The 26,963-nt window shown below is 36.8% G+C and overlaps 1 protein-coding gene across 4 annotated transcripts in view; it reads left to right on the forward strand.

Moving 5' to 3' along the window:
- The window catches only part of RPGRIP1L (RPGRIP1 like), a 57,417-nt gene that overhangs the window by 21,986 nt on the left and 8,468 nt on the right, over positions 1–26,963 (forward strand). For 2 of the 4 annotated variants that reach the window (XM_023530638.1, XM_023530637.1), the window contains exons 8-17: positions 1,512–1,658; positions 2,883–2,956; positions 8,615–8,754; positions 13,625–13,731; positions 13,955–14,005; positions 14,687–14,866; positions 15,414–15,531; positions 18,355–18,807; positions 21,130–21,281; positions 23,988–24,366. In XM_023530638.1, coding sequence (XP_023386406.1) covers positions 1,512–1,658; positions 2,883–2,956; positions 8,615–8,754; positions 13,625–13,731; positions 13,955–14,005; positions 14,687–14,866; positions 15,414–15,531; positions 18,355–18,807; positions 21,130–21,281; positions 23,988–24,366 — 1,801 coding nt within the window. Of the gene's footprint in view, positions 1–1,511; positions 1,659–2,882; positions 2,957–8,614; positions 8,755–13,624; positions 13,732–13,954; positions 14,006–14,686; positions 14,867–15,413; positions 15,532–18,354; positions 18,808–21,129; positions 21,282–23,987; positions 24,367–26,963 lie in introns of those variants that run through there. The other 2 variants (XM_023530639.1, XR_002780312.1) reach the window with 2 other exon arrangements.

Raw genomic sequence — 26,963 nt, forward strand, 5'->3', positions numbered from 1 at the left:
GTTAGTCACCTAGTGGCCATCTCCATTATCAGAGAGAGAGAGCCTACATTCACATAACTTTTATTACAGAATATTATTATAATTATTCTATTTTTATTATTATGTTATTAATATTTTACTGTGCCTAATTTATAAATTAAACTTTATGTGTATGTATGTATAAGAAAAAAAACAGTATAGCTAGAATGCAGTACTGCCCAGGCATCCACTGGGGTCCTGCTGTACTTCTTTGAAGTACTGAGACAGGGAAAGCAGTAAATCGAGGCAAAGCATATAGTCATCTGAATCCTAAATTCACTATTGAATTTATATAACTCAACATTTTAAGACCACATTCTGGGTAGTATTTTCTATCCTGCAGGAGCCTCCTTAAATGTCAAGTAATAACTAACTAACTGTTATTTAAATAAGAGAGTTTATGAAAGAGAGGAGACTAATTAGGGAGTAAAGAATGATAGTGCTATCTGCACATAGATAGAAGAGGGAAATTAAAATTCCATGTAGTTGAAAACCATTTCTAAAATGAGGAATTAAGAAAGGAATTAAAAAGCGATTTCTCTTATCACTGGCTATTTCCATTTCCATTTAACAGTGATGCCAGGTATTTATTTAAATACCGACACTAACAAGTGTCTGCTGTAACACAGGTTTTGGGAATTGACGTTGGGTAGAGATTTGAGAGGTTCAGACCAACAGCTTCAATGAGGTAGGAAGCCCAGAGAAAGCTAGTTTAAGATGGTGTTCTGTGATAATACCAAGATTAACAGAAATTGGACTAAAGTAGCTCAATCCCCATGTTTCTTTTAAATGATTGAAGAAGAACTTCACTGGAACTTGAGTGATATTAAATAGCAGATAAGGCGTACATATTATGGTCACGGGGTCTCTCTGAAGAGACTTTAGTCTCATCACTTTATTTATAAAAGAAGTATGTGGCGTTTAAGCATGTAAAATTGAATTTAAAACATTCACGAACAGACCATTTTTAAATTTAAGGTGACTTCAGTAACTATTTTACTGAATTAAAAATTTTAACTTAATTATATTAAAATTAAAAGCTAACTTTCCAAAGCTGTTTATACGTCGTGACAGATTCTTTCAGTTTGACTCTCGGTGGTCAGCTCAGATTTTTGACTCAAGCAGCAGTATTTTAAGACAGCAGGCCCAACCACTGTAATCATAGCAAAAAAAAATTTTTTTTGCTAAAACTAATATACTCACTAGTCACTATCAACAAGTCAGAAACTTGACAGGAATTTTTAAAAAGGATAAAAAACTGTTTGCATGATGTGACTGAGCTAAGTTAGCCCTGTGTTTTCTTCTTCATGATAAACTTTGGTTCATAGTGTCTCTTATGGACAAGTAGCACATAAACATTGTGTGAGGTGAAGAATAAACTGTAGAAACATGAACTTCAGGAGTAAATTCATTTGTAGAATTGTAATCATTTATCCAAATCAGAATCCATATGTAATCAGTAATTTTGAGGAGATTTTCCTTTTGGTTTTTAGAAGCAAAGAACTCTCAGGATCAGCCATGATGCCATGATGGCGCATGGAGATGAGCTAAATAAGCAGCTTAAAGAGCAGCGTTTAAAATGCTGCAGACTCGAGAAACAATTACATTCCGCGACGTTTTCTGAAAGAAGAACAGAAGAGGTAAGCTTCTGAAGAGGTTAGCCATTTGTAACATTAAAACCTCTCTGTAATGGTTTTGAAAAAGCAAAATAGAAACATTTCAAATATATGTATTTAAAATTGTGAAACTACATGCGTGGCGCTTCGATCACAGCAAACTGTATCAGCATATTTATGTGCATAGCAAATTGGTGCTTAAAAATATGTGCAAATGTGCTAAGATCAACTATTTACCTAAACAATTGAGATCTTTGAGGAAAAAAACATTTTGAAATTGATGCCAGGTTACCTGTGGAACTTCTCTCAATTTTAACAGCTTATTTAGTCATTTGAGACACCCAAACAAATTTGTATCCATTTCTGAGAAGAAGATGTTCTATTCTGTAACATTAACAATTTTGTGAAATTATTTAAATTTTTTCTAAGAAGTTTGAAAACTCATCTTCCTATTATTGTTGCTATTCGTATGTCCCAGCTCGCACAGTCTTTTTCTGTAGTCTGTTAAATTTGTTCTAGAAGAGAATTTTGAGAATGGAAATGAATTTTAAGAGTACTCTGATTCATAGGAATAGGTCATAGCTACAAAATATACCACTGAATAAAACTTAAACATAAATACATGAAATAAATACAGAAAGCTCCATTTTAGTCATAAAGATATAATTATTACCCCAAGTTAATTTCTAAAAGTGTTCTTTGGGATAAAACAAGGTATACAATTTAATTTTTTTCATTCATTTACTTAAAAGATGTGCTACTGGCTCTTTATAAATTCCAGGTGACATGAGAAATCGTGTCTTCAGAGTAAATAGTGATTGACACAATTTGTTTGAACCATGAACTAAAAGAAAAGTTAATCCTTTTATTTTTTACGGGCCAATTGGAAATTAATACAAAATGAATATAATCATGGAATTCATCAGGGAGGAAAGTAAAAAATATTATGTTTCCCCAGACTTAACAGCAAGCTTTTAACACTTTCTTTATTGAGTTTTGGCAGAGGTTGCCATAAAGCAATGAATACGTTTCTACTAAATTAAAACAGAAATATTAATTTCATGTTTACTTAACAACTTGGAAAAAAATCAATGCTAAATTAACTACAGACAGTATAAGTGGACTAGTTAGCAGCTGCAATTTAGAAATCAAGACTGAAACATGTTATCCTGCTCTTGTGTGTTTTTTTTTACCTCCGTGTGGTTTTATATGATAATTGCCTACTGTGTAATTTTCTTTTCATTTTAGCTGCAAGATAGAATTAATGATTTAGAAAAGGAACGGGAACTTTTAAAGGAAAACTATGATAAACTTTATAACAGGTAAATCATGATGTTATGTGTTCTCTCATTCTCTTGTTTGAGATCTCTTATATTAAAGCATTGTATGTCAGACCATCTAATATTTATTAAATAATTAGCAGTGGATGATTGCAAGAAATATACATACATTATAAAAGAAAAATAAGCTTTTTTAGGCATGGGTAATTAGTTCTTTAACCTGAGTGATAGTCTGTTAGTAAGAAAACCATATTGCTTTGTTAGCAGTAATAACTGCTATCATTTATTGAACAGACTATAAGCAAGCAGGCACTGTGCTAAATACTCTACGTACATTATTATAAATTCCTTACAACAACCTGGAAACGTAGGTATTGTAAATGCCCATTTTGCAGATAATGACAGTAAAACAGAATTAAGTAACTTTGCCTATGTTCTTAGAACTATGAAATAATAGAGCTTGTACTTGAACCTCTTGGCCTCTCCAAACCCTTCTGTCTTCCACTGGGTTACCCAGCCTATTAGCTGAGACCGATTCTTTCAGTCAAAGCAAAGGTGTTCACTTACAATTATCTCTGTTCCTTATAAAGAGAAATACAAGCATCTTTATCTCGAGATACATTAAGAGAGCAGTTTTGATTTTGTTATTTAATCTGCTTCATAATTATGGTATTTTAAAAATTAATCCATTCTGGTAATGTTAGAAACAGAATTCTACTCCATAGCTGAGTTTAAAGTGATACAGATATGTGTGTGTTTAAGTCTTTTTAGTATATGATACTGATTGATAAATACAAGTTTACATGAAAGTAAATTTTATGTATATGTTAGAACTGATAGTCAACTATTGCCTGTATTAATCTCTGAAACATCAGAAAATAGCCATCTGATCTACCACTATATCTTTAACTTTTTAACTGTATGGTTTACGTTCTCTGAACTAAATTTACATTTTGAAAATTAAGCAAATCATACCTAAAGACTTAGATATGTCTTAAGGATATGTTTTTATTTATCTTTACTGCGGAAATACATCTAAATCAACGTTAGGCATCATTCCAGCGGTGTGTGTCACTATGCTGTTTGCCGGCTACTGTTGGTTGTCTTCGCACAGCGGCTCCTTACAGTGAGGGTTACCAGCAGCAGGCGCAAACACCAGTTACAGTCATATCTGGGGCTCTCCAGCAAGGGGAGGCTGGCTGAAAATCTGTAGGTAGGATTTGCCTTCAACCCGCTTCCGGATCATTTGGCCCTCGTGCTCTGTTCTGGTTTCTCTCATCAGCCTGATTAATTTTACCTAAAGCGTTTTACTATACCTCCTGTTTTATATTTCCATCTCTATAGAACAGTACATAAGTTTATACTGATATATATCTAAACATGTAATAGTGATGGGTTTGAAAAATTCACATTTTGATACACGGACCACACAACCATCTCTTGGTAGAAAAAATGTTATCCTCATGTTTCGTAACTGAGGGAATTAAAACTCAAGGAAAAGTGAGACGTACAGACTCACACAGCATTGCTGAGACTCCAGTACAGGACTAAAACCTAATTCTTTTGGCTCTAAACTTGTTTTTTTCCCCTGTGCTTCACTATCTCTCTGATTTTAATTACGTTGGAAAATTGTGTATTCAAAAGGGAAATGTTCTTGGAGAAACAGAACTGTCATACATTCAGAAATTTTTATTGATTTATATTTATCTTCAACATCTTGTAATTTCAAATCATTTAACATAGTCTTAATACAAGAAAAGAAGTGCCATTTGGCCATTACTTATACATTTTGTACTTCCCCCCAAATAGAGGATTTACTGAACATACTTTCTTGGAATAAAAGACATATCTGGGAATAATGCATTAATGGAATTTTGAGAAAGACATGTTCTTCGCATATTTATTTTATCACTGTGAAACTTCATCTTTTCATATTAGAAGATGATCTGAGAGTGTAAATCAGACATTGAATGTTCTTTTCTTTTATGTTTTATGCTTGAGCTACATTTTTTCCCTGTCACGTTAAAAACAGTTTGTTATGCTGCTTACACTTGAATTTTGTATGACGTGTGTGGAAGTAAATGTGTATAATGAGTATCAAAACATTTTCTGTAAAAGAAAATGTCATATCACTTAAACAAAAAACCCAGCAAGTATACATGATAGTAGATAGAACTACAACATTCTCTAATATGATTGTTTTAAATATATCGTTTTAGAAGTTGTACAAACTACAAAACTCAACAAAAACTCAACAAACTCATTAAAAATCAACATCGTTCCTAAGATTCCTTACAGCTCTTGTGCTTCATGGCACCGTTATTCATCATTGCCGGCAACTAATGCTCATCAGAAACTACACATACTCCCCGTTTGGTTAGTCATAGTGATAGCATGTTTTTCAAAGGAGAGCATTTGTTTGTTATCCAAAATTGGCTAGTTTTCAGGAGGAAAATATGATTTGCAGATTGCGTTCTCATCTTCCTTTTTCAAATGAAATTTCGAATGTGTTTATTACTTGACATATGACATATTAGAGAATCATCTGGTAAGATAAAACCCTCATGTTGGTATTCAGTATGAGCCTCTTTTAATATGCTAAAACATTTTGATATAATGCCAAGAAATAAGTATAACTTTAAGAAATGTCAATTTAAAAATACAGAATGAATTTTTTTCAATTAAATCTTTCTATTTGGTTAGAGAGAAACTCTATACTATAATATAGTAAAGCTGCATCTCATTTTCGGAGTTAGTATAGTTTTAAGGTGATGTAATTGATGAATGCAATAGTCCTTCAACTATCATGTATATGAATAACCTGGAAAACAAAAAATGTAGGTTTTGCCACCCCTTTGCCACCCTCCCCACTTGCCCTCCTCACTACCCCCACCACGTCCTATTCAGTCAATTCGAGATCAGATCCAGAGAATGTGGTAAAGGTGATTTCAAGGTATTGACTTTCTGAGAGACACTAGTCTAATGTCTATTTAAAGGAAGGAGTTCAGTTTTTGAGGATGACATTAACTGTTTTAAGAATTGGATGAATCAGGTTTTTACAATGTAATAGTCATCTGATCTCCAGGATGTAAAGGAGTAGTGCTGAGCACCCCTAGACTCTCTGTGCCCCGTTTCTGTACAGTGAACACCTGTCCCCTGCGATCTTCCAGGAGCCATGAAAGCTCATGTAATCAAATGTGAGCACTCTGAGCTTCCCAGAAATCGAACTGAGTACATTTGGGCCATCACTCCTCCTTCGAGAAGTGAAATACCCTGATGTAAATATGTACTTGGTTTCCATTAGGCCCTCACTGAAGCACCTGTGGATTTCGTGACGGGTGATTTAGACTTATACTTCCCTGTCTCTTGCATTCGGACGCCCTTGAACGTTGGAATAGATGGAATTTCTCCTGTAAGAAAAAAAGACCCCAGGGTAGAGATGAATTCTTCAGCTCTTACTTCCGTCTGATCGGGCTGTCGGTCGAGGTGTTTGTTTACACCGTGCTGACCAGGGCTGCCATGGACGTGCCAGCGCCCGCAGGCGCCGGTGGGCACTCCGCTGCAGGTCGAACTTCTGTCACTCCTGTGGCAGAATGTGACGGTGAAATGTGCACAAAGACCCACTGCGACCCCCCTCAGTCGTCACCATAGGCCCTGCACGAAAACATTTTCATGAATAAGAGGTTCTCAGAGGCTGTTCTCATATGCAGATTTAATCATGCGCACAGCCTTCACAAAGAAAATGGAGCCAGATGTGGCTCACCACGTACAGTTACACAGATGGCTCCAAGCGTGGAGGAATACAGTAAATCCAAAAGGAATTCCTCGTGAAACTCCAGTGGAATGTAATCCTAAATTTAGAGAGAAGATAGCAGTGGGCTAAATTCAGATTGACTTACGCTGATTTACACTAGTATTTTGTGGGTTTGGAAAAACCAGGCTGCTAAATTGTTCTTAATTTAAACACATACAGCTTCTGATGTTTCTGCCAGATTAACTGTTGGTGATCTTTTTGCTGGTACTAATGCTATTGGAACACTACTGTTTCTAATTTTTGGCGTCTGATATAATGTATAGTTGTGCCCATTTCATCATGCTAATTTTTTTTCCGGGTAGTACATGTTTTTAATAATGCCCTCCCCCCCCCACACACACACATTCACTCACTCACTCACATACATGAATATATATGTGTGTTTGGTGTATATAATTTGACCAGACACAGAAATTATATTTGTTTTTTATTTAAAAATTAAAATGCAAGGGAATATTATTTACTTTAAAGTACACATTGTATTCGGATTTCATTTAAATCTAAATAATTATACCCTTTTTAAAATTAATTTAAAATATTGGTATGTCAGATCCATGCATTTTTTTCAAGGTTCCATATGTGAAATGAGAGCATTGATAGATGAAACACATGTCATGTTTAGAGAAACTTCTAGAATTTTATTTATTCTTAAGGTCATGTTATTTTAAATGGAATAAAAACATTGAAACTGTAAAATGAATACACAATTTTGTTTTTTCGAAAAGCCATGCCTCCCAGAAAAGTATCTCCTTTGGTATAAAACCCGAGACTAGCTGGCAGCAGCATGAAGGGCAATTTTCAGTAATAAGTTTCTTTTCCATTTACTTCATCATCGGTACAGAACCAGATTTTTGTAAATTTTTGTTTCATTTACTGAGCTTAAAATAAGTAGAAAGGTCAAAGCTGCTGATAATTATCCAGTCATATCAAGCTTCACAGATAATAGTTTTCTGCTGAAATACAGCTCAAGATCAGTTTTTCCAAGACCTGGCTCTCACCTGGAGAGCTTTGTAAAAATAAGAATTTCTGGGCCCCACGATCTTCATGTTTAAGTCTCCCTAAGTATTCTCAGAGTAGCTGGTCTAGCACCAGTGTTTACTTGAGGCCAGCATTTGGGAACCACTGGCCTAAACGAAAGTTTAGTGTGTGCCTTCTGTGTACCATTTATTTATTTTTCAACTAGTTCTTCCAATATGCTGGGCCTTGATCACTAGCAGATTTTAATGGTAATTTAAACTGCTACACTTTTATTAAGGAATAGTAATTCTGTCTTCATCATTCTTACCAGGGTGTTTACTGGGTTTTCATCCCAATCATGTGTTACAAGTGAAACCGTTCTTAAGTCTGTTGCCTTTTGTTTTTAGGACAAACACTGCATTATCACTACTTCTTAACATCGAGATTGCCGATGTTAATTTCACTTCGAGGCAAGTATTTTGCGAATGTTATCATCACAGACTCTAGAATCGAGGATCAGGTGGAGAGTCCCTTTTCTCCGTAGTAGGAGGGTTTTGTGTGTGAGGGAGCTTGGTGTTGTCCGAGGCCGATCGCTGAGGTTTGGCATTGTGGATCCCTCTGGAGTATGTACAGTATCAGAATTCCTTCGCTAATCCCACAAAAGCTGCACACTGCCAACTTTTCTGACTTTAGAGCTCTAAATTAAGGCCAGTTCCTTTGCTCATCCCGCAGACTCTTTCAAGTTCCCTAACCGCAGCCTGAGAAAGGCGCCTCGCTTTCCACAGCAGCAGACCAGCATCTGTTTACTTAATTCCTAAGACATGATGACAGTGGTCTCTGTGCCACTAAAAGCTTTTCTCCTTGTTATTCTCGGTCGAAGCTGATTTCCAAGCTTTCCTTGCATGTCACGTGTCGCGTGTGTTTTGCAGTGCCTTCAGTGCTGCCCGTGAGGAGCAGTGGAAGTCAGAGGAGCAGCAGCTGAAAGTACAGATTGCTCAACTCGAGACTGCCTTAAAGTCCGATTTAACAGACAAAAGCGAGATCCTTGACAGATTAAAAACTGAAAGAGGTACATATAAAATGACTGCTGACTTACTCATTGCAGACGTCCGTTTCATTCCTTGTTACTCGCTGACTCGGGCGGGCTCGCCGCGGGGCCTGCCGTTGGGCCAGGCCCCTCGCTCTGTCGGAGGACACCGCCCGTGTCAGCAGCCGTCCACTTGCACGTGTGTGTTAGTTGCTCGGACTTTTCCTTTACTCCTCCTAGCACGTATGCCAAAGTCATTATCTTTTTTCAGAGTCATTCTTATTCAGGTTGTCTTTAATTTTCCTAAATTTTGAGCCCTTCTTCGACAGTCAGCAAGTGTTTATTGAGCACCAGTATTGCCAGGCACTGTTCTAAGTTCCGGGAGGACAGTGGTGACTAAAACAAAGGCCTTGCCCTCATGCAGCATAAATTCAGCCAGGGAGACAGACAGTGATTGAATCGACATGTGCCGCGCGAGGCGGTGGCAGGCGCACGGGAATAAGAACGAGGCGCCGTGAGACGGCAGACCCGGGAGTCGTCGCCATGGTTCCCCGCGCTCCAGCAGGGAGGCTCACTCTGCTGATGCAATACCTAACCCTTGCCTGTGACAGCGACCGTAAATACCAGGAAGCCTTGCCAGGAGGTCCCTGCTAAATAATAAACATTGATAGGTTTCCTGTCGCGAGTCACGGATCTCACCCTTCTTGCCTCAAAGAAGTCAAATAATCCCAATTAAAGTAGATGCATGCTACACATATACATCACTCACAAATGCACAACAGGAGGATCGAGTTATTTGTTTGAAATGTATCCGTGTCTGCTCATCTAGATGAACCCAGTGATGTGATAATAAGGCCGAGTCAATTAAAAAAAAAAACAATTGCATATCTAGCCAGTACTCTATATGGTGATTGAAATCACAATGCCATACTTCATTAACTATAAGAAGATTTTTTTTCCCCATTTTAACATTTTTGAAATTGAAATACATCTTATTAATGATAACATTTACAAATCATGATAGGACTTTTTAAAATACTTTGTCTGAAACAACATGTTTTAGAATTGTAGTTTTAATTTCAATGAAACATGTAATATTTATTCACCAAGTGATTAAATTTGATGAAAAATTGTTTTATGAATCTTTCTCTAGAAGACTGTAAGTAGAATAAAATGGTGACGTAATTTCTGACCAGGCAAATATTTAGAAGTTTTTTGTCAAAGATACATAGTTTCTGATTTTAATATGCAGTATTGAGTACTCAGTGGAGTGCTTTGTTTAGCAGTTGTTCAATAAATTCTTGTTCACTGAGGATGTGGAAGTGTTCTATATTCCTTTTGTCTTTTCCAAAACCATATAAATTTCCTAAAGGAAAGAGAACTGAAATAAACTTTTCTTATTTCTGCACTTTCTCTATTTCCCTACATTTCAAGAATTCCAAAACTCTTATCTATAGACATCTGAATTGATCTCTGGAAAGAAACTCTTCTTAAGGGGATAGAAACTTGGTGGTCTTTTTTTTAAAACCTGTTTGTTGTTGAATTAACTCTGAGGGTTCTAATTAATTATTAAAACTGAATTGCTAAGTTATTTTATTTTAACTAGTCCATTTCTCATTTTTTTAAAAATTGGTTCTTATGTCTCTTGGATTTTTTGCATTTTAAAAATAACTCATATACACCATAAAAAAAAAGTCCAGTAAACAAAAAAATCCTGAAAATCACTCAATTTCACAACCCTCAAGATAATATTTTTATATATGCCCTTCCACAGTTTTCTATATAGATAGATAAATATGGTTTTATGACATGTTTTTTTATTTACTATATTGTGAAATCATTCCTCGAGGATAAATATAAATTTGCATCGTCATCATTTGTAATGACTGTCATAGTTTTCCAGTGTGAGAATGTAGAATAGAATGTTTAACAATCTTCTATTGATGAATTTTTAAATAGCTCTAGTTTTTTAAGTATCATAAACATCTTTCTCAACGAAATCTTTGTACATTTATTCATTTATTTTCTTAAGAAAAATTGTGAGAAGTAAACCTTTTTTTTAGTGCAACTGTTAGTTTAAGTTCTTTTTGCTTGAATACCTGAAACTTACATGTTTAGTGATTGAAGTTTTGGGGGTTTTTTGTGAAAATGTTAGATTATAAGAAAAATATTACAGCCTTTAACCATTTTTTTCACAGGGAAACACTAAACAAAAAAATCGAAATAGTCTATTTAAGGAAATCTTTTACGATTTAGAAAGGGTTTTTTTTTTTTTCGTATTACAGATTTGGAAATTGTTTGATTTTACTTGGAAGTCTCTTCACACATTTACCTTTTCATGTATCAAGTGTTCTTTGCCAGAAGACGTTTCCCTGGCTTCTTGTAGTGATTCATCTAACTGGCAAATTATTTTTAGAGAATACTCACCTCTTTATTCAGAGTACAAATTACTTTCAGATTGTGTGAATATGTGGGGGAAGGATATGTAAATGCAGTTTGCATTTGGTTAATGCTTAAATTAACTGCATGTGTTTAAGGGCCTGCTTTTGAAAGTTCCTTTCTATCTTTAGCTGAAATGCATAATTCAGCATAATGCATATGGTTATATTGATCACAGCTGAAGATATTAGCACAAAGGAGTTCTGAAAATTGTTTAGTTGAATTGTTCTCTGTACTCTGCTTATTAATGGTGTGCCCGAAGAACATAATTTTAAAAGAGTGAAATGTTATCTCATTTGAATAAAATGCTGTTTAGTTTAACCTGCTTTTTGTCAAATCATAAGGTTATTTTTCATCTTGTACAGGGTGCTTTGATTTTTCATATTATAATTCAGCAAGTCTATTTCATCTTTGAACTATAACGTCTCTGTACTTTTTAAAGACCCAGGAGTTATATCCCCAATAAAAAGCTTAAGAAAGGAAAAACATAGCGGATAATTCTACATACGATTCAGTAGAAAGTTACTGATATTCAGTAATGTCTTCTCCCACTAAGTTATTTTCTTACTAATAATGCCAGAGTTTTAAAAATATCAGTGAACATGTAGGGACATAGTTGTTGAAACAAAAATCAGTAAAGGAAGAAAAAGTAGAATGAGTTTATACCTACCAGCATATCATTCTTAGGACCTTGCTCTGAAAAATTGAAACCATAGAAAAACGAGAGCTTAGACATAGTAATCAAATTATACTGTGTCTGGATGAAGATAGGGCAGTCATGTCCGTAACACTTAGGTTTATCCTCAGAATCCCTGAAAGTTTTGCTGGCTAGAGAAAGAAGTTATATTATCCTCAGGACCTTTAGTTTCATATCCTTCTGACTATACTTACCTTCTTTTTGTTACCTAATCATTCTGTCTAGATGTTGTTTGAACCTACTCTACGTAAAATAAAGCATTCCATGTTTTTATTCTACTCTCTAAACAAAAAGCAAGTTTATCTCCTGAGAATTCATATTTATCATTAATCCTAATTTTTAGTTTAATGACAAGTATTTGTTTGACCTTTACCTTCAAAATTTCCAGATATTGTCCACATTTGGAAATTTTTTCATTTAGTTCACTAAATATTAGCAATTTATAGTCTAGGATAACCTTTAACCTTTCATCAATAAGATAAAAACGTTTGATATATTTGATACTAAAATGTCTCTGCATACCCTAGAGTCACAGGTTTTTTAGTGTTCTTTTTTTTTTAATTTTTGGTTTGCTAGGAAAATATGTGACATGAAAATGTATATCCAAATTTATTCCATTTCCTCTTACTTGGGTATTTTACAATTTTTACTTATATGTGTTTCTAACTTGGGAACACAGAGCATTATAAAAGTCAGAAACATATTTTTGTATAAAATATACAAATGTGTACAAATGTATTCATGTAAAGAATTCTTGGCAAATGTGTTGACTTTTTCTTTAAGAAATGGAAACAAAAATGTACAATTTAAATTGAGGACTTAGGATGAACATAAATCTTTGGGAGTAGGATGAAATTAGTGGCGACGCTTTGGATGACATGGTTTAAAGTTAGTCCACAGTAAGCCAGAAAGAAGGGTGCTTGACCGCCACAGTGCACTCTATTGAAGTGTACACTTAAGAGCATGAGACTAAAGAATAAATTTGTTAGGTAGCTATTATGCTTTTTTTTTTTTTTTTTAAGTTTATAGCATGTTCGTGCAGGGAGTGAAAAATTAGTCTCTTTATGGACTTACTGTCTTCTGCAGCTCTACCCTGCACTCCTGTTTGTGAGTCATGGTCCATGAGCGAACATAACCTGCCTTCACTCCTTAACCGTAGCTCTGAGTCCATGTCCTACTAATTAATAGCGTGACCTCATAAAGAACACACGTGAATTATTGTTGATACTGCCATGCACTGGTTGAGAAGCCGCTTCTCCTATCTTACCAGATTTGTTAAAAGTGTAGTCGTTTAAAATTACAGATTTAGTTAATTACCAGAGAAATTATCTTGTTTTAAGAAAAAGATTTGATGCTAAGTTTCCAAAAGAAAATTCGAGGGACTCAATTAAAAAACTAAAAGACTTTTTTTTTTTTTTTGCATGCCTTTCAGGACCCTTAATAAGTAAGTAAAAATTATAGATCTAGAAACATATTTTCATAGGTAGCTTAGATAGAGTGTTCCTTTGAAGTCCCCGAGGCCACAATTTCCTTATATTAATACTGCAAACTTAAGCCTTCAGATTTTGATAAGCAAGTGAGCCATGTGGCAGACACACGAGAGGGTTCATTTGTCTCTCCTCCTGCCGCCTCTGTCTGGGCGTGTGCTCAATTTCCTCTCTGACCAGAGCAATGCTAGAGGTAGCTTGGTGTGTATCAGGAATTCCACTCGTTTAAAATGTGTTCTTATGCCTCATTCCCTCTTACCTTTCTGATTGTGTTGACTTTATTTTTAAGACCAAAATGAGAAACTCATTCAAGAAAATAGAGAGCTACAGTTGCAGTATCTGGAACAAAAGCAGCAACTTGATGACCTTAAAAACCGCATGAAGTTTTACGACCAGGTGAACTATTTTCTTCTTTGGGAAGTAAACTCCACACTTTTATCTAAATATTTCATGTGTTGAGAAAACCCTATACAATAAAGCAAAAGAATCCAAATGTATTACTTAGTTTATTAATTCAGGGTATCAGGTATCTTTTGTTCCATGAGGATAATCCACATAGTTGGAATGTCTCTAGTACTTTCCACTATTGTCTCATGAGCTTTTACTTAATCTTTTGCAGAAGAGTGATATTAATGCTGACGAATTGAGTGAAGCGCTCCTGCTTATAAAGGTAACTTTCTGAACTTTACCATGAATTTCATGTCTATGTATAACTGTTTGAGCATAATGAAGACCCTTATCTGTAACCCTTATCCTTGGAGAATGAATTATTCAGGAAAGTAGTCAGGTGACATTTGGTTACAGCATATACATATTTCATGATGACATCAAAATTACATTAAAATAGACCTTAAAAACTCTTGTTCAAAGCACTTTCTCCAACTGTAACAAACATTTTACTTGTACATGACTTACTCTAAAAGTAATCAACAATTTCTGTCCTAAGAGACCTTGGTACACACGAGTATTTTAAGGAAAATATTGAATTATAAGTGTTACCAGAAGATATTTTCCAGTTCTAGGATATTCTGTTATTTACAAGAAGACACGAGAAAATGCATTTCTTTCCTTGTAGATCACAGTGTAGCTTTTAATCAAATGAAGAAATAGAAATCAATGTACATGATTTCTTTTTCATGTCATGAAGTAATGAACTGTTTTTTGATTTCTCTATAATTGTTCCAAATGTCTATCCAAATATGTTTTCTATACTAAAACTACTTGATTCCTGATGGAAAATAGAAACATATCTGTTTTCAATTAATGATTTTTCCTTGCTATATCTATGTCTGTTCACATGGTTACATTTTATAAACTCTTGTTTCAGTAATAAAACATGTTTTTGTTTTAGGCTCAAAAATCACAAAAAAATGGAGACCTTTCCTTTTTAGAGAAAGTAGACAATAAAATTAGTAAAGATCTAGAACGCTCCATGAGAGAGCTGCAAGCAACTCATGCGGAAACAGTGCAAGAACTTGAAAAGACAAGAAACATGCTGATTATGCAACATAAAATTAATAAAGATTATCAGGTAATGTAATACGCTAAATTAGGAGAGGACGTTTCCTACAATATTCTGCTGACGATTTGCTCTTCTGAGCAGTATCATGTATTATCGTGGTATAACCTATTACGTGTTATCATGTGCCTGGAATTTGGCCTTATAACTAGGTACTCGAAATAAATAGTTTAAAAACAAATTTTTAAAAATAAATTTTTTGCATCCCTGATTTGGGAGAACATCTAGTGGCAGTGAACTCACCTTTACTGGTTCAGCACATTATGCAAATGGGTTCTAGTTATCCTGAATTCCTGCCACACCACATTATACACACCCACAACCAAGAACCTGGAAACTTCCTCCACAGAAAGAAACCTGGAGTTTGGTTCATTTTACTTCTGATTTATGAACATCGCCAAACATAATTTTCTAAACTATAAGCTATTCGAGGTCAGAAAACTATGGTTTACGGCTCCTGGTATCCCCAGGATCTAGAAAACGCTGTAATCACACGTGCTTTGAACAATGAAAGTGGAACTAATCGTAAGTATTGAAATTTTTCTCTCTCGTATTTTAGATGGAAGTTGAGGCAGTGACCCAGAAGATGGAAAATCTGCAGCAGGATTATGAACTCAAAGTGGACCAGTACGTTCACCTTCTTGACATCAGAGCTGCTCGCATCCGGAAACTGGAAGGTACGGTGCGCACAAGTCTGCCCGGAGCGGCCATTGAACGCTGGTACAGCGGCTGAAAATGCCATTCACATCTCCGCTCAAGATTTGCTCTATTTTTGTCCAGCTTATAACTATAATAATAATTTACCAGAAAGCCCGTTTTTATCTGACTCTTTTCTACTCATGAATTTGTAGTCATTCCCTACTGCTTTTTACATTCAGCGTTGCTCGCATGGCAGGATTTTAAAGCTCTTCATGAGGCATCTCAGACTAAATTTACCACCTCATTTCCGATTTCTCTTCTAAGGAAGCTCCGCATCTTAGCCAGACAAGTCTGCCTGCTCTTTGTCAGATTCCTCTTGCTCAGCCCCATTGCTGCGCCTTTTTCTGCTCCACGTGAACCTCCTTGCTACCCTGACCCTAGGACCTATCCTTCTATGCTTCAAAATCTAACTAAACGCACACCCGCGCCAGGAAGCCAACCCCCAGAAGACCTAGCCATCCCTCTACTTGACATGGCCTTGCAGTGGTTTTCAGACTTTAGCAAGTGTGACAATCACGTGGGGAAGTTCTGTCGGTTGTTGCTTCCTCGGCTCTACCCCCACATCTGGGGCCCACGACTCTGTGTGTTTAGGAATGACTCCGAAAGGTGCAGAGGCAGGGATGAGACGTTTCTGCGAAAAACACTGCCTCGACACCGGCCACTTTTACCCCCGAGTACTCAGAAAATATGTTTGGGGCTTATATTATATAAGCGTTCTTCAGCTGTTGGAGTTGTGCATCTTCTCTGTAGCTACAATATAAGTTCTAGAATGACAAATAGTTTCTCTTTCTTTCATGTCCCTTGCCGTGCAATGCTTAATGCAATGATCTATGCCAGCAGTAATTTTATAGTCTTAAAGATTACCAAGAATCCCAAAGGCCCTTCGTTTAGATGGGTTATGCTTATGATATCTAGCATATTAGCAATTAAAAGTGAGGAGTTTTTCAAATATTTAAGTCATGTTAAGATAATAATAATAAACCCATTACATGTTAACATAAATTACAGTATTTATTTTTAAAAAGCTTTATTTTCCATGCCAAAAAAAATTCGTGAAAACAATGACATTGTTTTAAATCTTTTTTAATCTTTTTAATTGTTGAACATTTTTGAAAATCTTTTCAGTGTCTGGCTTAATGGAAAACAGCTGGGTTTTTATATCTGCTTCTGCATTCAATCTGTTATGATATCACATTATGTAGGTTCTGAAAAACTCCATTGTATACTTGTGAGAGAATAAGAATGAAAAAGGTAAATGATATCTTAATATTCTTTTTTTAAAATAGTTCTGATCTCACGAACCTCCAGAACAGTTTCAGGGGCTCCCAGAAGTTCCCACACCGCACTTTGAGAACCACTGCTCTAGGCAGAAGCACTCAGGAAATCTCTTTATCCGACTGAACAGAGGTTTCCAGAAGTCACAGAGCAGTGTGTACCTTTTATTTCAAGTAGTACTCAATAAAAATTTGCTTAATGGAATTGTGTAATGAGTTAGCATCAGTGGATATGAGACAGGGACAAATTCGGTAAAGACTTAGGAAATAGTGTTGAATATGACCCTGCAGATGTGGGCAGAGTAAAAGAAAAAGAGGCAACTGGAATGACTATGCGACACCGAACTTAGGCAATTTGGTGACTGCAAACACCATCGCTCGAGACGCAAAGTGCAGAAGTATCTGGAAGAGGATGTGGCACATTCCGTCCTGGGCACACTGAGTTTGATGTACCCCAGGGACATCTGGGTAGAGGCTTCAGCAAGCCTTTAGCTATGTGGGGCTGGAATCCGAATCAGAAATAGAAATCTGAGCATACTGACATTCTGCATGTCGATAGGAGCAGAAACCATGAAAGGGGATGAGATGACCCACGAAAATACATGGACTAAGAAGAGAATGAAAACAGAACCCCGGAAAACTGGCAAAAAAAAAAAAAAAAAAGAGCCATTAAAGAATGGGAAGAGAGGCTGGAGAAGCAGGGCAGATGCTGGCATGGAAGCCACGGTGGGGCAGAAGCTGACAACAGAGAAAATGGTCCGAAGCACAGAAATCAAGCGATACAAGGACCGAAGTCCATTCGCTCTAGCAATTAATTGGTTATTGGTGACCTTTTCTAGAATAACAAGAAAAGTAAGACAGAGACTGTGTGCATTAGGTTGAAGAGTATCTGTTAGGTGAGGAGTTGGAGATACAAGTATACATTATTCTTTCTAGAAATTTGGATATAACAGGAGGGCAGATATAGACAGAGCTATATCTTTTTTAGAAGCAACTCTATAGAAATATAATTGACACGTTTTAAACCACATAATTTCAATTATGCAGTTTAGTGAGCTTGGGTCTATGTACACACCTGTGAAACCATCACCATAATCAAGATAATAAACGTATCCATCACCCCCTAAAATAGAATAGCGTATATTTTAATAGGCTAAAGGGAAGGAGCCAGTGGAAAGAGAAATTGACTTTATGGGAGAGAAGGTGACCTGAGCCGGGGCACGGGACTGGCGGAATCCAAATATTTACCTCAACTGTTCATTCGAAAGCCTTTTTTTTCTTTTTTCCTTTTTCCTGGTAGCCTGTATTGCATTTAAGGTGTAATTTTGTTGTTTAATAAGTGATGTTAAGACCAATGATGAATTTCTGTATAATACAATATTATTTACAGGAAAACAGTATAGTCAACAGAATTTAAGATCAGGAATATTCACCAAAACACTCAGACTTCCTACCACTTCAGAAGCCAGGTTGTATCTTCATATGTCAATATTTTAAAATCTCTAATCTGTGTGTCTTCTCTTGCAGCTCAATTAAAGGATATTGCCTATGGCACCAAACAGTACAAATTTAAACCAGAAATCATGCCGGATGACTCAGTTGATGAATTTGACGAAACCATTCACTTAGAACGAGGCGAAAACCTATTCGAAATCCATATCAGCAAAGTCACTTTTTCTTCTGAAGTTTTGCAGGCGTCTGGAGATAAAGAGCCTGTCACTTTCTGCACCTATGCCTTCTATGATTTTGAACTACAGACAACTCCCGTCGTGCGAGGTCTTCACCCAGAATACAACTTTACTTCTCAATATCTTGTTCATGTTAACGACTTATTTTTACAATATATTCAGAAGAATACCGTCACCCTCGAGGTCCACCAAGCATACAGCATGGATTATGAAACAATGGCAGCATGTCAATTGAGATTCCATGAAATTCTGGAAAAAAGCGGTCGAATATTTTGCACAGCAAGTTTAGTTGGTAAGTACACTTTAATAAACTTGGCATGTGTGAGTCACTCATCTGGTTTATATACTAATATGCTCTTCCACATGAGCATCTTCTCTCACGGATTCGAGGTACCTTGGGGGTAAGGACAGCGTTCTCTAATTTAGCTGCCCACAGATGTTTGGACTCTCGTAAATGTTACTGATGATGTCAGTACAATGGCTGCTAATTTCTTTAAAGTTTATCAATGCAGATGTTTATTGACCATATCGATACTCGTGTGGCTTAAACATGGAACGTAGTGCAGTCATCAAATGCTTTTTAAGCTTATCTTGTTATCACTATCACTAGGCACTAGGAATCCAGTGGTCAGTGGTAAGTAAGACAGACAAAGCCCCTGTCCTTGTATAGCGTACATTCTAGCGGGGAAAAGAGGCCATAAGACAAACATATATCATCAGAGATGAAGAAAAACGATCCGGGCAAGAGGCTGAGGAGAGAGCCAGAGGGGCTGCTAATAAAGATAAGAGCTTCCCCGAGAGGAGACACTGGGAAAGACCTGGCTACGGGTTCGTGCCAGGACCGAGGGGAAGAATGTTCCAGGCAGAGGCAACAGCAGAAAGGCCTGAGGGAGGAACAAACATGACGTGTATTGGGGGGAATAGCAGGAAAGCCAGTGGCCAGAACGGAGATGAGTTTTAAGCAAAAGCAGAGACCTGATCATACTGTGGAGTCTTGTAGGTCATGGTGAGTTTAGATTTGATTCCCTCCGCACACCCCCTACCCCTGTCCCCCAGGCATGAGCCGCCGGGAGAATGGGGAGGCCACGGTGAGATAGGCCTGGGAAAGGAAAAAAATCCAAGGAAGAAAAGCAAGAACTATGTTCGAAAAAGTTAAGATTGACCTGCAAAATGGGCATGTCACATAAGCAGTCGGATTCACTAAGCAGAAGGCCATAGCTGGAGGTGTGAAAGTTGGAGGCATTAGCATACAGAATATATTTTAAGCCTTGCGCCTAGATAATATCACATGGAGAGTGAATGTACATAAAAAAGAAGATGGCAAAGGACTGAGCCTTGGGAAACTCCAAATTTTAGGGTTGAGGGAGAAGAGGAAGAGCCCGCAAAGGGAACTGAGGAGTAGCCAGTGAGGTGGGGGCAACCACGAGCATCAGTATCCTGGAGGGAAGAAGGACGGAGCCTGACTTAGGTTAGGGGCGGGGTTATTTTACTAACTGAGTAACTTATTGCGTAGGTACTATATTCATGATTCGAAAATCAAGAAGGCACAAGTTTAGACCACAAAATGTCAGTCTCCCACTCCTGCCCCGCAGCTACCCTGGGTTCCCTCACCAGCAGCTACAAATTTTTACCCCCAAATTTTACGCGTATACAAGCAAATATGTATATGTGTTACTATTCTTCTCCTTAGGACAAGTTTTTAAATAATGGCAGATTTGAATCGTGTGTATGTTGGTGAGAATGATCCATTAATGAGGAAGAAACTGGTGAAATAGGAGAGGTGACAGGGTATTATTTTTAATAATGTGTTATGTTCAGGAAAGTTTACGTGTACAATAGTCTCTGTTCAACAGTTCCACAGCCCTTGCCCTCGAGAAACTTACAGTGCAGAGGAGACAGGGCCTGGTGAACAGACAGTCGTGGCAAAGCCGTCCGTGGCCCTAGCGAGGGCAGAGTCCTCCTTTCCGTGAAGGAAGCCTGGACAACTCTTAAGTCTGTCGGGAGCCGCGGAGGAGAGCTGAGAGCTGCCTGGGCCGAAGGGAGCGCTGAGGGTGGACAGGCAAAGCCACATGAGGATCCGCTGCATACGGTGTGAACTTGGCGTAGCTGTGGCATGTCCCCTGTTCTTGTGACACCGTACAGTGGGAAGGGGCCGATTTCTTGAGAGTTGAAATACCATGTGGAGTATCATATTTATAATTTTAAGGTTTCATATCGTATCTGCCAGGCTACTTGTTTAACTTGTGTAACTTGTTTAAAACATGTATTGCAGCATCAAAAAGAATCCATGGAGTATTTGATTCAATGCTTAGATGTTTCTTTGTATTTCAGAAGGGTCAAAACAGTACAAATTGGAATATCTCAAATGTGGAAACATAGCTTGACATAGTTCTTTAATAATACTTAACATACAGTGAAACTCATACTTGCAGAAGTCATTTTATTTTTTTCATCTCTGTTATTTGCCAATCACACATCATTTGTGCAAGTCATATATTATTTTACTCAGTATAAAATTTATAGTTTTAATGTATAATACTATTGATGTATTTTTACTGGTATATGCTTTGATTTATGGGCCTCTTTTAACAGTGAGTTATGTATCGATCTGTAGGAACTAAAGGAGACATCCCAAACTTTGGCACAGTGGACTACTGGTTCCAATTAAGAGTTCCCATGGACCAAGCAATTCGACTTTACCGAGAACGGGCAAAGGCTTTGGGGTATATAACATCCAATTTTAAGGGACCAGAGCGAACGCAGTGGGTAAGCTTGTTTGGCTTTAAGACCCTTTATGTCACAGAAATGTTATACTATTTTTTTATATGTCACGCTTGAAACCAAAACCATTTTCTTTCACAGATCATCAAGTGGCTTTTTCTAACTTTTTATTTTGAAATAATTATAGACTTGCCGGAAGTAGCAAAAATAGTAGAGAGATCATGTGTGCCGTTCGCCCAGCTTCTCCCAGTTGTAAGGTCTTCCATACCTAGAGAACAGTATACACTATCAAGACTGGGAGATGGGCAGCGGTACAGTGCCGTTAACTAGGCCACAGTCCTTATTTGGGTTTTATCAGTGTTTACAGGCGTGGGTGTGGGTGAGGAGGGGGAGTTCTGTGCAGTTTTATCACATGTACATATATTCACGTAACCACCACCACATTCGAGACACAGAATTTTTCCATCACCACAGAGGAATGCCCTTGTGCTGCTACCCAGAACAGTTTTAAAAAAATGGAATTGCAATACAATTAGCACACATCAAGTGACTTTCATTATACTTTCTACTCTTAAGGGACTGAATAGCTATTATTGGACTATCAGTTATGCTTCTCTCAGACTGTTTCTTCATGTTAGATTTTTGAAATGCAAAAAATAAAAAATGAATATTCTCTTACTGAGAATTGGACATTTAAATGCAATTCCTCAGGGTAGCATTTTCCACATTATGTTTCATGGGGCCTAATGGCCACATTTCCAAAAGAATTCCATGATCCAAGGAATGAGTGCAGAAAGCACTGAATTGAGCAAAGTTAAATAGGGTTCTTGACTCTAGGACTTCTCGTGTACAATGTGAATCTCAAGAGGACTAATAAAGTATGCAGTTATGTTGAGAATCAAAGGGATGGAATATAGTAGAAACATTTTGGAATGTCCGCTCAAGTCACATTTATCTTGATTCATTTGGAACTGCTCTCACTCCCAATCCGTGGGGCTGGGCCCCAGTGAGAAGCTTTATGCCAGAGGCTCCTGTTATCTCCCACTCTCTACCCAACGGTAACTAATGATTCAGGAATATCTTCCTGATCCCAGTTGAGCCAATCAGATTCTGCTTTCTGACATCAGGAGAAAGCAAGACTCCATGCCTGGAACATGTAACATCAGGAGCTAGGGAGCAGATGAAAGGAAAAATAAATGGGTCCGGAGAGAGAGCATAATGGGCATGCATACAGAGAAAAATGGAAACTGGACGGAGATTAAACGCTGCTGGTTTTCTGTCCCGTTACCTTCCTAAGGCCCGCCTACATTTCTGCTGTCACAGTTCCATGAAATAGCCCTATAGCTTTATGTTAAAAACTCTTTTTTGTTATATTTGCTAGATGGAATTAGTTTTTATAACTTCTAATTAAAGAACCATAACGAAATACAACATCGATTCCCAGACTTAAGAAAGAACGGCACCCCTTTCCCAGGGATCATCTTTCTGCACTGGTTTTCTTCAGGCTGCACTTTGGGAAACGCCATGATGGAAAGGGGCATCAGAATAGAAAGACCGGATTGCTTATTTGGTTTTGTAGTTTAAAGGCTTTTAGACTCCCAGCCTCTGGCTCGAATGAGTCATGTACTGTTAGAATTTCAGCTTTTGTGGGGAGACTTGGGGGAAGAAGCAGAAGGGGTACTTTGAAGTTATTCCACTCAGCTTCTGTAGCTGAACGCACACTAGCCCTAGGAAAGCCATACCGTGGGTCCCTTCTCGGATTTTCCCTCTCCACACCACCAGGTGTCTCCCCGCTGAGGAGAGTCTCACTGGTTCTATTGTTCCTTCTCCAGTAAAATTCTGTAGAGTCGGAGGTCCCAGATGCCCAATCCAGATTCAGAAATGCAGCGAAAAGAGGGTCCCTTTGTGGAAGGTAGAGAACTCGCCAACACTAAACCAAACAAGGCACTGAAACACTAATATTTCTTTGTCCCAGATCACATCAGCTACGGTAGGGTTAATAGTCGGTGGAATTGTTTGCCAGAATACCTGTGCACTTGCTCCCTGAGCAAAGGGGCCATAGAGTAGTTTCTAGCTCTGCCAAATAAGTCTTTTATCATCTCTATTCTGAAATGTCCTCCCATCCTAGCTTTTTATCTTATCCAAGGTTTATCTCTGATTCTGTTCTCTTGTTATAGCAGTTGGACTTTGATATACTGGCTGATCTTGGTCTCAGGTATCTGCTTCCCTAACCAATAAACCCCACTGATTCAGGATGAGAGCTGACTGAAATACAGCAAAATTATCTCTCTGAGTGGTGCTTATCAAAATCATTGGATTCTCACTGAAGAATGGAATATGATCTTCCATTCTTCCTTATTAAGAGCTAATAAGGATTAGCTCTTAATAAAATTGTGAACTAGAGAACATTATTAGTCTTTGGACTCATTTGCTAACTTGTTAGTTATTAAACAGAATTAAAGAGCATCAGATTGATTTTTTCTTGGTTTTAGTTGGTTTTGAAAGAAGTCTCTACATGTATGTTCAGCCTTCTATGTTTGTTGCTGATAGTCTAGGATCATCTGTTCCCACATGTTCCAGTGAATATTGGTTTTGAATAAGAATCAAAAGGCTTTTACTGAGAAATTCACTGTCAAGTGAAAATATGCAGGTTTTTGTCCATATACAAAATTATTTTGTTCGGGGGTTGGCAGCTGCTGTTTATCTTTTCATTGTATTAGTACCATAACATAAATATGTATGTTTTTCCAGTTAAGTCATCAGGCACCCAAAACTGCTCAGCCCAGTTCTACCGATTCTGCAGATGGCAACTTAAATGAACTTCACATTACAATAAGATGTTGCAACCACCTGCAGTCCCGAGCAAGCCATCTTCAGCCACACCCATATGTTGTGTACAAGTTTTTTGATTTTGCAGACCATGATACAGCCATCATTCCCAGTAGCAATGATCCAGAGTTTGATGATCATATGTGTTTCCCAGTGCCGATGAATATGGATTTGGATCGATACCTTAAGTCAGAGTCTCTGAGCTTTTATGTGTTTGATGATAGTGATACCCAAGAGAATATTTACATAGGAAAAGTCAATGTGCCTCTGATTTCATTGGCACATGACAGGTGTATCTCAGGTAAGCCTATTTCTTAATCTATGAATCTCTAAAAACAAACCTAAATTTATACCTTAGTGTTATGGATATGTTCCGATTATAACTAGTCTTCCTAACTGTCCCAGATAATCTTAAACTTCGGCCCCATAATATTATATTTTTTTATGTTTTTTTTTAGTTGTTGTTCGAGGAATTACAATATGCATCTTATCACAGTCTACTTAAAATTAATACAGCTCCATGAAAATATGGAAGGTCTGCTCTAATGTAATTTCGTTCCCTCCCTACCTCCTTTGTGCTTGTCGTTACACATATGTATATAGTATGCTTGTCTCTGTAACCCATGTCCTTTGGAGAAATTAAGAGAAGGGAGAATATATATAATTATAGGAGACTTTTATGTGAACTTATATATTTACAATTTCTGGTATTCTTTATTTCTTCCTCTACTGTCTGGTGTCACTTCCTGAACCTCAGTATAGCTTTATTTCCTCCACTCCTTTGTGCTATTATAATTTTTGTCTTCGTATCAGTCCAACAATATAATTTTACAATTATTGTTTTATGTAATTATCTTTTAAATCAGTTAAGAAATTAGGAAAAATATATACGTATACTATGTTTTATAATTACCTATATAATTACCTTCATTAGTCTCAATTCCTTTGTGTTGATTTGAGTTCCTATCTGGTGTCACTTCTTTTCAACCTGAAGAACCTCTTTTAATATATCTTATCCGTCAGATAACAAATTCTCTTAATCATTGTTATCTGGGAATATCTTTATTTCAAATTTATTATTTTGAAGGACAGCCTTGCTGGTTACAATATTCTTGGTCATCAGTTATTTTTTTTTCTTTAAGCAGTTTAAATATATCAGACAACTGACTTCTGGCATCAGTTGTTTCTGATGAGAAATCAGCTGTTAATCTTATTGTGGTTCCCTCATACTTGATACTGTTATCAAGATTTTTGTTTTTGTTTTTGTTTTTGTTTTTCTGGCTTTTAATAATGCAGCTATCGTGTGTCTAGGTACGACTGCCTTTGTGCTTATTCTTCTTGGAATTTATTGAGCTTATTTATGTGTATGGTACTGTTATTTATCAAATTTGGGGAACTTTCTGCTGTTATTCCTTGAATTATTTTCTGCCCTTTCTTTCTTCTTCCTGGACTCCCATTACACACATGTGTGTATTCTTCATGGTGTCCGACAGGTCTCTCAGGCTCTGTTCATTTGTCTTTATTTTTCATCTTCCAGTTGGATAATCTCTCCTGACCAATCTTCAAATTCACTGATTGTTTCTTCTGCCAGCTCAAATCTCCTATTGAGCCCCTCTATTGAATTTTTTTATTTCAGTAGTAGTACTTTTCAACTCCAGAATTTCTATTTAGTTCTCTTTTTTATAATTTCTATCTCTTCATTAAATTCTCTGTTTTATAAGTCATTGTCATCACACTTTCCTTTAATTCTTTAAATATAGTTTTTTTAGTTCTTTGAACTTATTTATAATAGCTGCTATGAGGTCTTTATGTGCCAAATCTTAACATCTGGACACCTTCAGAAGGTTTCTTTTCATCTCTCTCTCTTTTTTTCCTCTTAAAATTGTACATTTAAGGTACTATATTGTAACAACTCTGGATTCCAACTTCCCTACTCCACGGGGTGAATATCGTTAGTTTTTGTTGGTGACTTGCCTAGACTAATTCTGCAGTCTTTTCCCCTTCACTGTAGCCACTGATGTCTCCGCTAAGTTTTTGTTGTTTGTTTGTTTGTTTGTTTGTTTGTTTGTTTTGTTCTTGTTTTAATTTAAAGCCTGGGTCAGCATAATTCAATGGTCAGCCAATGATTGGTCAAATGTTGTGCCTAAGCACCTTGAGCTGGTAGACTTCCATCTTTTGCCTATGGGTCAGTGAATGGTTTAGATAATGCATTCAAAGTTCAGGCAATCTTCAGGTCTCACGTTCAGCCAGAGACAAGTAGCTTACTAGAGTTATGTTCTGATTCCCACTATTCTTACTGAGGTTCAGTAGATTTTCTTGAATAAATTCGTTGTACACCTTATATCAATTACCAGAAGCTTTAAAAGGTTGTATTTGATCATTTTCGTCCACCTTTATCACTGTTTTTTATAGAAAGGATTTATTGAGCTCTTCACTCAGCCACTCTGGAAAGCTCACATGCGCCTATAATAGAAGTTTATCACCTTCCCATATTCCACTTGTATCCTTTTGTTCTACCTAAAATCTAGAGTTGTTTTGTTTTTCTCTTTCCCAGCCAGCCATTAAAAGACATGCCTACACTTGAGGACCAAGTAAAGGATACCACTAAACAAAAGCTGTTCTTGAAATATAGATTTGTTTTTTCAAGTCAAGGATTTATCATACTGAAAAATTTACTATAATGATTAAAATATATGACTCACTATTACAGCTATACGTAGATGATACTCTCTGTTACTGCTATATGTTTTGGATGATTTATCTTATGGACATTTTTTGCCATGCTACAATTAATTTGGAATAATTTAACAAATCTCAATAAAATATTTAAAATTATAATAAAGTTAAATAGTAATATAAAGGTTCCTTTAGATATCTATGTAAATTATTTGAAATTTT

This window comes from Pteropus vampyrus, unplaced genomic scaffold (genome assembly GCF_000151845.1).
Source record: "Pteropus vampyrus isolate Shadow unplaced genomic scaffold, Pvam_2.0 Scaffold51, whole genome shotgun sequence".
NCBI lineage: Eukaryota > Metazoa > Chordata > Mammalia > Chiroptera > Pteropodidae > Pteropus > Pteropus vampyrus.